General features: G+C 43.7%; 1 protein-coding gene across 4 annotated transcripts in view; it reads right to left on the reverse strand.

Annotated features, from left to right (window-relative positions):
• Nucleotides 1-1,966: 1,966 nt before the first annotated feature.
• The window catches only part of arpp21 (cAMP-regulated phosphoprotein, 21), a 33,790-nt gene continuing 17,492 nt past the window's right edge, over nt 1,967-18,264 (reverse strand). For 2 of the 4 annotated variants that reach the window (XM_084081010.1, XM_084081009.1), the window contains exons 11-20: nt 17,474-17,511; nt 17,244-17,300; nt 15,445-15,668; nt 13,718-13,876; nt 13,442-13,557; nt 10,640-10,729; nt 8,920-9,078; nt 8,214-8,313; nt 6,826-6,929; nt 1,967-3,859 (exon numbers count right to left, since the gene is read on the reverse strand). In XM_084081010.1, coding sequence (XP_083937136.1) covers nt 3,743-3,859; nt 6,826-6,929; nt 8,214-8,313; nt 8,920-9,078; nt 10,640-10,729; nt 13,442-13,557; nt 13,718-13,876; nt 15,445-15,668; nt 17,244-17,300; nt 17,474-17,511 — 1,164 coding nt within the window. In that variant the 3' untranslated portion in view covers nt 1,967-3,742. The remainder of the gene's footprint in view (nt 3,860-6,825; nt 6,930-8,213; nt 8,314-8,919; nt 9,079-10,639; nt 10,730-13,441; nt 13,558-13,717; nt 13,877-15,444; nt 15,669-17,243; nt 17,301-17,473; nt 17,512-18,264) is intronic. The other 2 variants (XM_084081011.1, XM_084081012.1) reach the window with 2 other exon arrangements.

Here is an 18,264-nt window from a genome sequence, read left to right on the forward strand (position 1 = left end):
TATTCAGAGCTTTGGTGATCCATTTCTTTCAATGAGACTATTTAAATTGTTCTAATGTTTGATCATGCCCAACTAGCTCATAGGGTCTTTTATTGAGAATGTCACCTTTTTTTTTAAGCAAGTTGAATTATCTGGTACCATTTTGAAATGAAACCAGACATTTTAGACTAGGTCCTCAAAAAGAATAAAGAATGCAAGTCCCTAAGTATTTTTGAAAAATCTTGAAAATGTTTGCAAATCTTTGAATAGATCTTTTTTAAAGCGAACATTTGCAACTCAAATCTTTGCTTCTGGGGGTCCCTGGAACAAAATACTTTGAAATGGGGGTCTGCGGCCTAATACATTTGTTTGAGAATCACTGACATATAGTAGTTAGGATTTAGAAGATATTTTGTAGAATCGGCCTCAGGTCTTAAGTGAACCATATGGACATAAATAAATGAGCGTCATGTCATGGACCTATATATTGCAAATAATGATGTGTGGTTGTCATAAGAATCCCAAGGCACACCTGGACCTGTCTCACAGAAAACCAGTGTGTATCACTGGTTTAATTGGCCTGATAAATCATCCATCAGGAGACCGCAATGGGAGGTAAATGTAAATTCCCATCGAAAGGAGGTGTCATTCACAGCCGCTGTTTTTGTATTTGATGACATGTATTAATTGTGTACATTTTGTTTGCTATGTTGATGAATTGAATACATTGGACCACACAATACCAGGACTTTTTTGTGTTATCCTGTGATGAAGATGAGGAGAACCACATCTCTCTGATGAAGACGATGAGAACCACATCTCTCTGATGAAGATGAGGAGAACCACATCTATATGATGAAGATGATGAGAACCACATCTATGAAGACGATGAGCTTCAGCACCTCAGCAGGTATTATATAACTGGTCTAGACTGGCAGCTGCTCCAATGTAAAACCACCTCCTCCATTCCCTTACAGACAGTTGAGGCTGTGAAACAGGTTGACATACTTTTTTTAACCACTTAAGCCTTTGTATATTTCGTCGTACGACAAACAGCCAAAGTATACAAGCTGGAGCTTGTTCAGCCCGTACTGACATCGTCCCAAATATAGGGACGCCCCGGGTTCTAAGTGGTTTTAATTTCCTCAGTGACATCACAGGGAAATACTGTAACCCACAATGAGTGACTACTAATTGCAGCCCCGACACATGTATAGCAACATTGCATATCGTACGTTGTTGTCGGGCAGAAACCAGATTCTAACTTTTTGTGTGTTGTTGTTAACCCGTTAAGACCCGGAAAGCATCTGTGTCATTTTTAGATTTCTTTGGTTATTCCAAAAAATTGCAGATATACAAGCTCATAGTGCGGCACCGAGTGCCACGCTACGAGCTTGTAGATCTGCTTTTTTTATTGTGTAAATGTGTTCAAATCTTTGAATATATATATATATATATATTCAAAGATTATGAGCTTGTATATGTGCTATTTTTGAAAGATTACAGCCTCAGAAAAATAACAGCTTCAGAGCTGACACATTCCTCATGCCTGCATCCATTGTCCTAAATCAGTGGTTTTCAACCAGTGGTCCGGGGACCACCAGTGGTCCTTGAGGGGGTTCCAGGGGGTCCCCAGCCAAATGAATTGTTAGGAACCAAATTGACCCTTAAGTGTCTGTAACTCTGAGAGTGTACAAATGGAACCAAATGGACCCGTTAGGGTCCATTTGGTTCCATTTGTACAGTTAAAGTTACAGTTAAATAAACACTAATGATGATGATACAGTGTAGATTGGGACCCTCAAGAAATCAAAATGGTTGAGCCCCTGGCATATCTTTTCAAAAGGGGGTCCGTGGGCTAATATGTGTCAATTTGGGGGTCCTTGACACAAAAAAGGTTCAAAACCACTGTCCTAAATGATAAATAACATTTATACGGTAATATAACAGCAAATCATAAATATAAACAAAAAACACAAACACAGACTGTGTATAAATCCTTTTCACACATTTAATTTCAATAAAACAGAATATAATATATATTTTAATATCGATATAAAACTATATTGGTGAATATATAAATAATGCATTCAGTTACAGCAGCTCTGATAAATACTATTTAGCTTTGGTAACGACGGTGACACGTGGATGATGGTGTGCGTGTGCGCTGAGTGTGTCTGTGTGCGTGCGCACGTGCATGTGTTACTGTATGTGGGTGTGTGTGTGTGTGTGTGCGTGTGTGTGCGTGTGTGCGCGTGCGCGTGCGTGTGTGTGTGTGTGTGTGCGGTCGACACAGATATTATGATATATATCAGGGCAAAATCAGAGGGGTGTGTGTGTGTGTGTGTGTGTGTGTGTGTGTGTGTGTGTGTGTGTGTGTGTGTGTGTGTGTGTGTGTGCCAGTGGTGGAAAGTAACTGAGTACATTTATTCAAGTACCGTACTTAAGTACAATTTTGAGGTACTTTTACTTTACTGGAGTATTTCCAATTTTCAATACTTTTACTTCTACTCCACTACATCCGAGTAGCAAAGATTGTACTTTTACTCCACTACAATTATTTGACAATTTTAGTCACTAGTTACTTTGAAGATTTTGATTATTATTACAAAACACACATTAACCACTTCAACCCTATATACATTTCGGCCATTTGAAAATAGCAGATCTACAAGCTCACAATGCGTCGCATCGCGACGCATTGTGAGCTTGTAGATCTGCTATTTTCAAAAGATTTTTATACATTTGAAAACGTGTGAAATGGGACATTCTGCATAATGAGTACTTTCACTTTTGGTACTTTAAGTACATTTTGATTCCAATACTTTTGTACTTTTACTCAAGTACATTTTGAATTCCGGACTTTCACGTGTAACAGTAATGTTGCAATATTGATACTTTTACTTAAGTAAAAAATGTGAGTATTTTTTCCACCACTGGTGTGTACAGAAACAGCATTTCATCAATCAATCAGTACTAGAGTTGTTCCGATATCAGATACCAGTATCGGAAAAGCAGCCGATATACTGCCCTAAAATGCAGGCATCGGTATATCGGTGACTATGCCAGTCTATGCATATTTTGAATGTTTCAGTTGCACTGCTGTTTTTTTTCTCTTACAGTACTATTTCCATGATTATTTTTACTAACTTGTAGCTGCACTTTAACAATTATAATTGGAATTGTTATGTACTCCTAGATCCGTGGTTCTCAAACGTGAAACTTTAAAGCGATAGTTCACCCCAAAATATTTTTTTTTCTCTATCGATTACCCACCCCATGGAACCTTGAATTCATGGAGACTTTTTTTGTTTTTGTCGCATTCCTAAGCCAATAATTTGATGACCATCGACGGTCATCTAATTATTGGCTCAGGAAAGCAACAAAAACAAAATAAATCTCCATGAATTCGAGGCTCCATGGGGTGTTACTGTAATTGATAGAAAATAAGTTATTGTTTGGGTGAACTATCCCTTTAATTTCAAGAACCACCATAACTCAGACCTGAGTTACAGACCCTGTAAAGGTCCATTTGGAATCCCCTCCTCAAAGAACCCTGAGAGTCCACGGATTCCCAGTTTGAGAACCATTCTCCTAATTTTTTTTATTTTTTATTGCACACTGGTATCGGATCTGTACTCGGTATCGACCGATACACAAGGTATGGGTATCGGAATCGGTATATCGAGAAGGAAAAACTGGTATCGGTACATCTCTAGTAGGTATACTGGGTGCAGGTGGGTCAGTACTGGGTGCAGGTGGGTCAGTACTGGGCGGTCCAGGGCTGCTGGGTGCTGAGGCTGCTACAGTGGTGGGACGGAGGGGGGCCCACCTGGGTCACGCAGCAGTACCCCGCCTCTCCACTAGGCATTAAACTGGTCTGGATGGACAGAGAGAGAGAGAGACAACAAAGAGTAATGAGACACAATTACAATTAAAGGTTTCATGACATCAAATTATTTTTTTACTTTAACCGTTATTTTATACTTTGGCTATTCAAAAAAAGCAGATCTACAAGCTCATAGCACGGCATGCCGTGCTATGAGCTTGTAGATCTGCTATTTTTGAAAAATCATGAACACTTTCCCGAATCTTTGAATATATATATTTCTTAAAGCACACATTTGAGTTACAAATGTGTGCTTTAAAACATATGTATATTCAAAAAACTGTTAGGATTTAGAAGATATTTGTAGAATCCCACCAGCAAGCAAAGATTTGAGTTACAGAAGTTCACTTAAAAATGTATATATTCAAAGCTTTGCACACATTTTCACAATCTTTTTTTCAAAAATAGCAGATCTACAAGCTCAGTACCGCGCTATGAGCTTGTATATCTGTTATTTTTGAATAGCCCAAAGAAATCTTAAAATCTTTTTAGATTTACTGACCTCAATTACACCCAAAAAAACAGAACTTTAAACATTCCGTGGAGTTTCTGTGGTCTGGGGGTTTTCTGAATAATTAGGCTGAGAAAAGGGCTGTAATTGGCCCGTGGACTTGTCACAGACGTCACAGTCCATTAATCCCGCCCCCTCTCCTCCCCGCCCCTCCCATCCCCTATGGGGGGGGGGGGGCTGTCGGGGTATTTGTCACAGAACATTTACACATACGTACAATTTGTCCTCTGCATCTAACCATCCTAACTATTAGAAGCAGTGGGTGCTATTAATACAGAGACTGGGGAGTAGTTAGGGGTTAGAGAGAGGGGGGGGCGGGGGGCCTTCCCATTCCCAGGTGGCCTCTGTACCCACTCAGCCACGGTTTGACATGATGCCCAAAATAGCGACGCCAGGGTTAAGTATCAACTTATTTTACGACAAAACAAAAGCGCATCCCTGGAGTTATAAAACTCCAGGGATGACATTAGGCTACGAGACAGCGTTGATTATGACAGCATATGTTCATTTAGTTTAGTCATAGTCTTTTGAATCAAATTCCATTTAGTTTTAGTCATATTTTAGTCACCTGAAATGTTTCACTGTTAGTCTAGTTTTAGTTGACTAAATAGCCGATCTACAAGCCCACAACGTTGTGAGCTTGTAGATCTGCTATTTTCAGAGCGCAACACCCGAGCGCAGACAAGCATAAAATGACTTGTCTTTTAGTTCTACTGGATCTCTTCTCCACTATAGTCCCTCACTAACATTTTAGTCTAGTTTTTATTTGTTTAAGACATTGTCAATATATTTAGTCAGTTTTAGTCATCATAGCTTAGTTTTTATTTTGTTTTTATTTCGTTTTTGTCAGTGAAAAAGGGCCGACGAACACTTTTCGTCATACTTTTGGTCGACGAAATCAACAACACTGCTACGACATAATATTGTACGTGACATAAAGGCTGATCACTAACCACAAACAGTGTAAAAGAGTTGGGGGTCACTGTCAGAGCCCTGAGGCATGCCATGCATGCCAGGCGGTCTTCTGGCGTCAAATAACAGCCGTGTCAGTCAGAGGTGTTTACCAAACCTTTTGAAGTGATTACGTGACAAGACAGTGGAGGGTATAAGCCGGCTCAGCGGCCTTGTGTTTTAGAGCGAGTCACCCTGGGATTGGAAGGTCAGGGTTCGATCCCCGGGTGAGTCATACCAAAGACCATAAAAATGGTGCCCACAATGCCTCTCTGCTTGGCACTAAGCGTCAAGGGTTGGACCGGAGGGGTAAGTCCCTACTGACACACTATACAGTAGCTTCATGTCCAGGAGGCGTACTTATGTACATCAAGTTGCCTCACGCTACAGTGGTGTAAAGTAACTAAGTACATGTACTCAAGTACTGTACTTAAGTACAATGTTGAGATACTTTTACTTCTACTCCACTACACCTCAGAGACAAATATATTTTACCCAACTATAATTATTTGAAAACTTTAGTTACTAGTTCCTTTGGGAGATTTTGATTACTGTCACAAAACATACATTACCCACTTCAGCACTATATACATTTTGGCCATTTGAAAATAGCAGATCTACAAGCTCACAATGCGTCGCGATGCGACACATTGTGAGCTTGTAGATCTGCTATTTTCAAAAGATTTGTATACATTTTATACATTCGAAAACTTGAAATGGGACATTCTGCATAACGAGTACTTTTACTTTTGGTACTTTAAGTACATTTTGATGCCAATAGTTTTACTCAAGTACATTTTGAATTCCAGACTTTTACTTTATACTAACAGAGTATTTCTCCATTGCAGTATTGATACTTTTACTCAGTAAAACATGTGAGTACTTCTTCCATCACTGCTGCTCACGCTACAGAAACAGGAGATGGTGGGGGGGGGGGGGGGGCGTTGTTTCCCAAGGGCTACTTAACTTATTTATTTATGGCGGAGGATTTGGTTGTAAACAGAAACGTTCTGAGGCATGGCAGCACTTTGGCCTCGGGCCCAATGTTGACAGAGGGCTCGAAAAAAATGCAGATGAGGCCATTTGTAAATTCTCTGTCTCGTAGACAGAGTGACGCAAAAAGGTGGCAACAAGTCAAAATGTACACGTCTCAGATCCTTAGCATCCTGCCGGGGGGGAGGGGGGGGGTCGCTTATTAAACACACAGACAGAATGGGAGCTGATAAGAATTGTGCGGTGGAAAGTAATGTCCGTATTCCATATACTTAGCCAACCCAGTCGCGTGAATATTTCCGTAATTTTCGTGTCATGTACGTCCCAAAGAAAACATTATTAACACGTTATCGTCTTTATAAACAACGCGTTCCGCGTGGCTAAAAAAAAAAACGGCAGAGATTTTGTCTTTTACAGGGTTGCCAGGTTTTGTTTTCAATTCTAGTCTTTGTTATTTTTGTTAGTTTTAGTTATAGCTGTAATAGCCCTGGTATGGACATACCTGGACGGTACCACACTGATGGGGTGCCATGGCTGGGTAGCTCCCCAGCACAGCCTGGCCTTGGCTCTGGGACCCCTGGACCCCCAGGACCCCGTGAGCATAACCTGACACACACACACAAACACGCACATAACAACACATTGAGCCATGAATTGCGGACAAAGATCCATCTTCAACCGTTTATCCGGAGTCGCGGGGGCAACAGTTCCAGCAGAGAGCTCCAGGCTTCCCTTTCCAGAGCAACATTAACCACTTCCTCCTGGGGGATCCCTAGGCGTTCCAAGGCCAGTGTGGAGATATAAATCCCCCCCATCTGGTCCTCGGTCTGCCAGGGGGTCTCCTCCTCCCAGGGGGACGTGCAGCGAGGACCTCCCCTAGGGGAGGGAGACGCTCCGGAGGCATCCTTACAAGATGCCCGAATCACCGTAGCTGGCTCCTCTCAAAGTGAAGGAGCGGCGGCTCTACTTTGAGTTCTCTCAAAGCAGTTCTCTCTAAGGCAGTGGTTCTCAAACTTTTTCACGTCAAGGACCCCCACATTTACACTTATTAGCCCACAGACCCCCATTTGAAAAGATATGCCAGGGACCCCCATAAGAGAAGATTTTTACGGCTCTAGCAGTGATTCTCAACCATTTTAATTTCAAGGACCCGATCAGTTTGACATGCATTAGGCTACGGAACCCCATTTAATGGCATTTCTATCTCTGGGACCCCAATTCATATTGTAAAATCAATGTTAATGTAACTCTGAGAGTGTACACTCTCAGAGTTACAGACACATAAGGGTCCATTTGGTTACCAACTCTCCATCACTTAGCTGGGGACCACCTGGAACCCCCTCGAGGACCACCGGTGGTCCCCGGACCACTGGTTGAGAACCACTGTCTTAGGGAGAGGCCAGCCACCCGTCTGGGAACACTCATTCCGGCCACTTTGTATCCGCGATCTTGAGTTAAGTTGTGGTAATAAGTCTACTGTATTGTATATTCATTATACACACATCTCTGGTATATATATATATACGGTACATATACTGCATCTCTCTTTGGTTTCTGTTGATGAGCAGAAGCAGCAGGCAAAGAGACCGGTTCACTGTGAGACCCTCAGACTAACATCTCTGACAGTGTAACGGCCCCCTTCCCTACTGCCAGGAATACACACACACACACGCACACACACACACACGCAGACACACACACACACACACACACACACACACACACACACACACACACACACACACACACACACACACACACACACACACACACACACACACACACACACACACACACACATGCACACACGCACACACGCACACACAGACGTAGAACACGACATACACGCATACTTACAGAAACACACTCGGCGGTAATATTATTTGTTACCTGTAGGCGGCGCTGCTTGGCTGTGCACGTGCTGGTTGGGCGAGGCAGGTCTGCATGTCTGTGAGGCAGGGTACTGGGTGGAGTAATAATACACAGGCATCTGCAAGACAACACAACACCACGTTATTGTTAACCACGATCAACCCGCCATCTATAGCCTGGCATAGGCCAGACTGATAACGTGGATTCACTCTCACGTTCCTCCCCGGTATCAGTCTGGACTTGGGCCCATAGGGAGCGAGTATGAGAAATCAGAAAATGATTTTGATGCTTTTCACTATTACGGACAGCGGTTGAAACGCAGTCACTGATTGGCCCGATCAGTTTCTGGTCTCAAGTCAAGTCGAGTCACGAGTCATTGGCGTTGAAGTCCAAGTTGAGTCCAAGTATTATTATTTTTTGTTATATATGTTTTTTTCTAAAGATATTTTTTGGAGGCTTTTATTTACAGGACAGTAGGCTGACATGAAATGGGAAGAGAGATGGGGAGTGACAGGATCGGGACTCGAACTTGCGACACGCTGTCGGGCTACACTGAGCCTATAGGTGCCCGGGCCACTACGCCAGGTCCAGGAGTCCAAGTGTTTTAAAGTCATCAAATTTGTGACTCGAATCCAAGCAGAGTCACAATAAATCAGTGAAGGGCAGAGCCCTAGGTTAGCCAAGAAGTAAAAAAGTGTGTGTGTGTGTGTGTGTGTGCTTGTACCTGAGGTGAGGGCTGGCAGTAGGCGGGGGGGTTGGGAGGGGGCGGAGCTGCATAGACGTAACCCTGAGCGGGGGGCGGGTAGAGGGGCGGAGCCTCTCCCGTTGATTGACAGCTCACTGCCACTGCGTGGGCGAACTGAGAGGAGAGCTCATCCACCTGCTGGGCCACGAGACACGAGCAGGTATAAAATCATCACCATAATGCATTAAAGGTTTCTACGTACATACTGCACTGTACATTTTTATTTATTTATTTATACATTCAGGGACGTGCACAGATAGACTCTAGGTGGTGCTAGAGCACCTGCCCTTTGCCCTCTTGACCAGAAGTGCCCTTTTGAAAAAAAGAAAAAAAAAGGTCTTCAACAGGGGGTCCGGGGGTCCTCAGAGTTACTACAGGGGGTCCGCCAAATCTTTGTGTGATATGATTTTCCTTTTTACCATAACCACTCGAAACCTAGCATCCCTTTTCTGAGGAGAACTTTAGCCAAAAATAGCAGATCTACAAGCCCACAACGCCTCGCGCTGCGAGGCGTTGTGGGCTTGTAGATCGGCTATTTTTGGCAAAGAGGTATAGGTGTAGAGGGAAAAAAAGAGCAGCCCAAGTAAACAAAAAAAAGTATAATTTACTTGAGCACCTGCCCCTCAAAATGTCTGTGCACGCCACTGTATACATTTATTTGGGAGGGACAGCACGTTGTAATGAACAGCACACATACAATGCAATGTAAATACGCCGGATTTAGCAAGAACGCTCATTTCCATCTGTAGTCCCCGTACAGAAAAGCATTACATTACAAAAAGAGAACATTTAAACATTACTAAATACATACAGTATATGAGAGAGAGAGAGAGAGGGGGAGAGAGAGAGTTTGATTGATTGATTGAATATTTTATTAGGCAAAAAAATATAAAACAGCACAATTACATTTATAATACTTTGACTAAAAGATCCGTCCAAAAAAGTCCTTGCGGTCTTGTTTCCATTGAGGTCCTTGGTATTCAATTCATAGTCATATATAGAGTAGTGGCACCAAACAGTTCAAATATCAATACAAAAATACAGTAAAAATATCACTATTTGTACAAACAAAAAATGCAGAAAAAAATTACACTATATGTACAAACAGGGGGGGGGGGTGAGAGTCAAAGCAGGGGGGGAGAAAGAGAGAGAGATATTCATGATAATATATCAATAAAAGCGTACAAAAAATAATAAAAGCAGATTAGGACCTATTTCAGGTGTATTTTTGATAGCTACATACCAAAGTGGCGTACAGGTACTCAAGTACTGTACTTAAGTAACATTTTGAGGAATGTTTACTTTACTGGAGTATTTCCAATTTTCAGTACTTTTACTTTCTCCACTACATCTCAGAGGCAAATATTGTACTTTTACTCCACTGCAATTATTTGAAAACTTTAGTTACTAGTTACTTTATAGATTTTGAGTATTATTACAAAACCACTTCAGCCCTATATACAGTACATTTCGGCCTATTTGAAAATATCAGATCTACAAGCTCACAATGTGTCGCGATGTGACACGTTGTGAGCTTGTAGATCTGCTATTTTCAAAAGATTTTATGCATTTTATATATTTGAAAACTTTGGGAAATGGGACATTCTGCATAATGAGAACTTTCTACTTTTTTTGGTACTTTAAATACATTTTGATTTGGTAAAAAAAATGGAGTACTTTTTCCACCACCGCTACATACCTGCGTAGGAGGCATGTATGCTGTAGGGGGCGCTGGAGCCACCGGCAACATCTGAGGAGCAGCATATGACACAGTCGAGTACTGCACCACCTGACATACACGCACACGCACACGCACACGCACACACAATGGGACAAAAAGAGGGACAGCTGTGACTGACATTCATACAATACATTCAATACTTTTGTACTTTTACTCAAATAACATTTTGAACACAGGCCTTTTACTTGATGCACCCTTATAGATGTTTAACTCTTGAGAGTGTAAAATGATGTATTTCTACATTGCAGTATTGATACTTTTACTTAAAGGGACATTTCGCCGATTTTGCATCAAACCCCTATTTTTATCTAGGTCTAGGACCCATAAACATGATCCTGGTGTGTTTTTGTCTTTTATCTGTATTTTTAGATTTGTATCCATATCCTCAGACACTATGAGTCATTTGGCTCATAGTCTCTTTATCTCACCTTATTTCCTGACTACAATGTAGACCACACCCCCACGCAGCCTCCCCTCCCCACAAGGAAGGGCAGTGCCCCAAAGCATTATGGTCATTGTAGTAATGCAGCAGTCCAGTCAAACCCCAGTCAAACACACAGACTTCTATATTTTTCTGGCCATAGGGTGCAAATTTCAATTTGCATTTTGCTACTGTTATCTAATACAAATATTATTAACATTGAGTGACTGTAAGTCATAGATATTCAACTGGCGGCCCGCGGGCCACGTGCGGCCCGCGAGGAGCTTCCTTGTGGCCCCTGGCCATATTCCAAAAAATATATATATAAATGTTCGTTTTTATGTTATCAAAGTTAAAACAGTATAAATTATTTATCCTTCATTAGTTCTTGAAAGCCCATCTTTCATTGGAACTTAACTTAGAACCTTAAATAGAACCGAATTAGACCGAATTAGACCCGAAAAAAGGTTGATTTATATTGGTCAAATAGAACCGAATTAGACCCGACTTAGACCGAATTAGACCCGAATTAGACCAAAAAAAATTCACGATGCGACGCGTTGTGAGCTTGTAGATCGGCTATTTTCAAATAGCCTAGGTATAAAAATAGGGCTAAAGCGGTTAATGTGTGTTTTATAACGTTATAATTTACATCTGCAAAGTAACTAGTAACTAAAGTTTTCAAATAATTGTAGTGGAGTAAAAGAACAATATTTGCCTCTGAGCTGTAGTGGAGTAGAAGTAAAAGTATTGACAATTGGAAATACTCCAGTAAGGTAAAGGTACCTCAAAATTGTACTTAAGTACAGTACTTAATGTACTTAGTTACTTTACACCACTGCGACACAGGCCATAGTGTTGTTGGGAGTATGTGTCACTGTACATTGCGCCACATGCGTGAAATGACCCCGTCCTTAACTATTAGGAGCAGTGCGTGCTATTAATACAGCCCCCCTGCGGGGGGCAGTCGGGGGTCAAGTGTCGTGCCCAGGGGGACACTTCCAACACATGACCCGACCCGGTGACCTTCTGGGTTCCCAGGTGGCCTCTCAGCTACACTGCCGCCGTTAGTTAACCACTTAAACCCCCATATGTTGTTGAGCGGAGTCCCACAGGGCTCTATGTACTGGTGTGGTTTCTGTTTTCGTTCTAAATGAAGTATCTTCGCTGAGGACTGGGCCGTAGCGTGGCGGTCCAGGCACCCTATAGGCTGCAATGCCGGCCTGACAGCGTGTCGCGGGTTTGACTCCCGTTCCCGATGACCTTTGCCGCGTGTCACCACCCCCCCCCATCTCTCTCCCCATTTCCTGTCAGCCTACTTTCCCTATCCCTCTCTTGCTCTGTAAAGCACTTTGAGTTGCATTTCATGTCATGAAAGGTGCTACAGTATACAAATAAAGGTTATTATTATTATTATTATTATTATTATTAAAAAAAAAATGTATAAAAATGCCCCCAAAAAAGATTTTTAAAAAAGTATCTTCGCTGAAAAGAAAATTTCTGCTATTTTCTGCAAAGTTTTTCCTCAGAATACGAATGATGGGTGAGTGTCAGTGGCGTGCACAGACATTTTGAGGGGCAGGTGCTCAAGTAAATTATACTTTTTTTTGTTGACTTGGTCTGCTCTTTTTTCCCTCTACACCTATACCTCTTTGCCAAAAATAGCAGATCTACAAGCCCACAACGCCTCGCGCTGCGAGGCGTTGTGGGCTTGTAGATCGGCTATTTTTGGCTAAAGTTCTCCTCAGAAAAGGGATGCTAGGTTTGGTAGTGGTTATGGTAAAAAGAAAAATCATATCACATAAAGAATTGGCGGACCCCCTGTAGTAACTCTGAGGACCCCCTAGGGGTCCCGGACCCCCTGTTGAAGACCCCTGCTGTAAACTTTCTTTTTTTCAAAAGGGCACTTCTGGTCAAGAGGGCAAAGGGCAGGTGCTCTAGCACCACCTAGAGTCTACCTGTGCACGTCCCTGGTTGAGTGTGTATCATATATTGGGTGCGTTCGGAAATTACGCACCCAATATAGCACACTCGCCTATTAGTTTGTATTGGCCAGTGCGCTCAGTGCTGTATTTTCGAACGCATCCAACATGTGCAAAGAACATCGCATGCAAAGCATACAGTATGGATAGATCTCGGACACATCCGCTGGTAACCATGCATCTGAAATTCAACGACAAACTAAATTCGTTGACGCACTGGGAGCTTCTATTTTCTCTATTTGTCCTCCGACAAAGTATAAATAGGGCTTAAAGGGATAGTTCACCCCCAAAATATTTTCAGATGGGGGCCCCGGGGCCAAATATGAACGTTAATTTGGGGGTCCTTGACTCTAGTACCTGTTGCTGTGGCTGAGGGGGTGGGCCCTGTTGCTGTGGCTGGCTCCTGATTGGCTGCTGGCTGTCAGGAGGGTTGTAGACGACGGGGGTCCCATCCGGGTGGAGGAAGGGCTGACCTGAGGGGTCAAAGGTCGTTTTGAGGTTAAGGACTGGGAAGCTCAGGAGCTCTACCAGGAAGCGTGTGTGTGTGTGTGTGTGTGTGTGTGTGTGTGTGTGTGTGTGTGCGCGTGCGTGTGCGTGTGTGTGTGTGTGTGTGTGTGTGTGTGTGTGACGTACCAGTATGTGGGTTGACCAGTATGCTTCCAGGCGGGATACCGTTCTCCATAATGTAGGCGGAGTTAGAGGAGGAGGGGGCGGCGGCCTCCTCCGGGATGTGAGGAGAGGGGGGGCGGGCACAAGTTGGGGGTGGGGGCACTCTGTAGAGAGAGATAGAACCTGAGAGAGAGAGAGGAGGAGACAGAAAGAGAGAGGGGGGGAGTCAGAGAGAGGCGGGGGGGGGGGGTATGGAGACAGAAAGAGAACAAGACACATTATACCTGCCCCAGGTGAAGGAGTTTAAGTATCTCGGGGTCTTGTTCACGAGTGAGGGGAGGACGGAGCAGGAGATCAGCCGGAGAATCGGAGCAGCAGGAGCGGTATTGCAGTCGCTGTACCGCACTGTTGTGACGAAAAGAGAGCTGAGCCAGAAGCCAAAGCTCTCGGTCTTCCGAGCAATCTTCGTTCCTACTCTCACCTATGGTCATGAAGTGTGGGTCATGACCGAAAGAATAAGGTCGCGGGTACAAGCGGCCGAAATGAGTTTTCTCAGACGGGTGGCTGGCATCTCCCTTAGAGATAGGGTGAGAAGTTCGGTCACCCGGGAGAGACTCGGAGTAGAGTCGCTGCTCCTTCGCTTGGAAAGGAGCCAGCTTAGGTGGTTCGGGCATCTAGTACGGATGCCTCCCGAGCGTCTCCCTAGGGAGGTCCTCGCTGCACGTCCCACTGGGAGGAGACCCCGGGGCAGACCAAGGACCAGATGGGCGGATTACATCTCCACACTGGCCTGGGAACGCCTCGGAATCCCCCAGGAGGAAGTTGCTAATGTTGCTCAGGAGAGGAAAGTCTGGGGCTCTCTGCTGGAACTGTTGCCCCCGCGACCCGACTCCGGATAAGCGGTTGAAGATGGATGGATGCTGCGCGGCTTGTTTTCATAGACCTGGCTGCTTATTTCTCTCCCAGAATCTGGCAACACCGTTGAGCCGCTGCTGCTGCTGCTGCTGCTCTGTTCGTTCATCTCATCCTCGCAACTACTGTAAAGTACGCCGCTGTTTATAGACCGAAATGCGCAGTTTGGGCTGTTTTCTATGTGTTATGTTCTGTCTCAAATGTATTTAAATTAAAGGAAACACAGAGAACCGACGGCAGGCGTGTCTTGTAGGGTTATGATAAGGATAATTCCTTTTAACAGGTTGTTCATGAAAGTCCTTGCGGTCTTGTTTCCAATGAGAACCTGTGAGCAATTAGGGGTTAAGAGTCTTGCTCAGGGACAAATTTCATTTCATCGACACATATGCTGGCCTGGCATCGAACCTGGGGCAACCAGGGCCTCTGGCTCCCTAGGTGGGCTCACTAACCACTCAGCTATGGCCGCCCCCATGATGCCATAGCGTGGGAGGACGACCGCCGCTCAGAGTATGGGAGGTACTCCCCATTGGCTTAAAGGACAGCCAATGATGAAAAAGATGTCGAAAACATGTCTCATAGGAGTTCACTAGTTGCTCTGTCTGTTAGTAGACCAGCACGCTCTTCGAGCAAGCTGGTAATAACAGAGTGAGAGACAGAGAGGAAGGAGAGGGAGGGATGAGAAACCAGAATGAACTAGAAAATTTAGCACAGGTCTCCACCAGGCCGGGTTGCCTAACCAGGGCCCACAAAACTTTGGAAAGGCAGTCATAGGCATTATAGGAATGGGATAAAGTAACTCTGATTCTGACTCGTACTAAAATTCAAACTAAAGTTCAAACCTGCGGTCTGCGCGCCCCAGTTGTGATTGGCAGCCTGGGGGCGGGGTTTGGAGGCGTTGTAGGACTGGTAGGAGGAGTCAGTGCTGTCGGTGCTGCTCCAGGGCCAGGGGTCGTTGCCATAGCGACAGTCCGTCTCGGTGCTGCTCTGTCTGCTGCTGCCCGTCCGGCTGGAGTTGGAGCCCGAGTTGTCACGGCTCCCCCTGCAGGAGACATGAGGAACAACACTATTGCCTTGTTAAACAACAGCCTGCTAAAGACAGACTTTATCTATCTGGGGCTCACATGGTGGCTAAACCAACTGCTCGTCAGTGGTGTAAAGTAACTAAGTACATTTACTCAAGTACTGTACTTAAGTACACTTTTGAGGATCACGGTATGTCTGCATGGTTGTCATAACTAGGTTACAGTAAGTGCTGAGGCCTGAAGTGGAGTCTTCAGATTACTGTGGAGAATTGGGAGTGAGTCTGCAGTTCTAACACTGAGTACTTAGTTGCGGGCAGGTGTCGCACACAAAATAGCCGATCAGCAAGCTACAGTAGATGGATGGGCTAAATGTAAACCAGGCTAGCTATTGATGTTATTAGTGTGTTCAATTCACCACCAAAATATCGGTAACGTTTGGGCCGCTTTGGTGCGGCAACGCTCCACCAGTGGTGGAAGAATTAAGTACTCAGATATTTTACTTAGTACATTATTTCAGTAATTGTAAAATGTATTTTACAAGTACAGTATTTCAGTAAATGTACTTATAGTTACTTTACACCACTGCGCTCCACTATAAACTATAAAATCCGGATGCCAACGACTCCCCTGCATTGACAAATGGTCTGCTCGTGGGCATGCTGACTAGCTCTCCCCTTATCAGGATTTATGAGCTTCAATATCTTGAACAGATGGGGTGCTGCTGGCTCCACGTCTCCTTTGGCCAAATGGAAATGGCCATCTTTATAAATACTTCGCCTACAACACCGCAATGATTATCAACTATACGGTGTAATTTTCATGGGGTTCATTTTTGGGCATTTCCTGGTTTTACAAACAAAGCGGCCTGGCTGTACGACTCGACTTTTTTGGTGACACACACACACAGTCACACAGTGCAGACAAACCCTGTTCTAAATTCATTATTCTGTCATCTGTCTCAGTGTTTCTCAACCAGTGGTCCGGGGACCACCAGTGGTCCTTGAGGGGGTTCCAGGGGGTCCCCAGACAAATGAATAGTTAGGAACCAAATTGAACCTTGTGTGTCTGTAACTCTGAGAGTGTACAAGTGTTTGTACACTCTCAGAGTTAAAATGAACACTGATGATGATACTACTGTGTAGATTAGGACCCCAAGAAATCAAAATGGTTGAGTCCCTGGCATATCTTTTCAAATGGGGGTCCCTGGGCTAACATGTGTCAATTTGGGGGTCCTCCTTGACGCAAAAAAAGGTTGAAAACCACTGATCTATCTAATCTGTTACTCTAGAAATTCCACGTCCACTTTTCTTTATTTGAGCCAGATAGCCAGAGAGTTTTGTAGGGAGGTGGTGTTACTGTTTGGATCTTATGCTAGGCTAGATAATGGGTTAATATTTTTTTGTCTACAAATCATCATTACTTAAACAGGACAAAAAGATGACTTTTTTCCCTGCTCATCCGAGATAAAAATAACACAGCCTTAGACGTGCCCTCTTTCTGCTCTTACGCACGTTTTCCCAGAAGGCCCTGGAGGGAACGATCCTGAGAGACGCACACCCACCACCACACTACGATACGACTATATGAGATGATGTATGAGAGAGCAGACAGCCTACCTGAAGAGCTGCCTTCTCCTCTGGGTCTCTGCGTGAGCGTTGTACTCTTCCACAGACCTGCAGACACACACACACACACACACACACACACACACACACACACACACACACACACACACACATGCACGCGCACGTACACGCACGCACACACATCAGAACTCTGTTCTAAATGAAATAATGAGCCATGGAAGGCAGACAGAGAGAGAGCATAATTTACAAGACAAGGTTACCTGGATTCTGCGTGGGCGATCTCCTGGGTACAGACCGTCTGCAACGGAAGAGAAGAGGACAGAAATTAGTCTCCCTCTCAATCATCCATACTGCAATGTAAGAAATACTCTGTTACAAGTAAAAGTCCGCCAAGTAAAAGTACTCATTATGCAGAATATCCCATTTCAAGTTTGCAAATGTATAAAATGTATACAAATCTTTTTAAAATAGCCGATCTACAAGCTCACAATGTGTCGCATCACGACACATTGTGAGCTTGTAGATCGGCTATTTTAAAAAGGCCAAAATGCATATACAGTAGGGCTGAAGTGGTTAATGTATGTTTTGTAATAATAAAAAATCTACAAAGTAACTGAAGTTTTCAAATAATTGTAGTGGAGTAAAAGTACAATATTTGCCTCTGAGGTGTAGCGGAGTAGAAGTAAAAGTACTGAACATTGGAAATAAGTACAGTACTTAACTCCCTGAGTGCCAGGATTGCCAGAATTATTTCAGAATTGATTCTGAAAAGTGCCAGAGTTTTTTTCACAGAAAACAAAAAGTGCTTAGGAAGCGAGATACGGCCTTTTTCAGTTCTAAGTTAAACAAGGAGTGGATGGAGCTGCACATCTTCAGATGAAGATATCTTGGGTTCTGAACATGTTTTTCATGTTTGTTTGTTTTTTACTATTTTTTTAAAAACACGTCAAACACGTTAATGGCACCCAGCGCCATAGCGGTAAAAACACGTGAAACACGTTAATGGCACTCAGTGAGTTAAGTAAATGTACTTAGTTACTTTACACCACTG

Source organism: Gymnoscopelus microlampas (assembly GCF_963454915.1).
Source record: "Gymnoscopelus microlampas genome assembly, chromosome: 15".
In the NCBI taxonomy this organism is placed as follows: domain Eukaryota; kingdom Metazoa; phylum Chordata; class Actinopteri; order Myctophiformes; family Myctophidae; genus Gymnoscopelus; species Gymnoscopelus microlampas.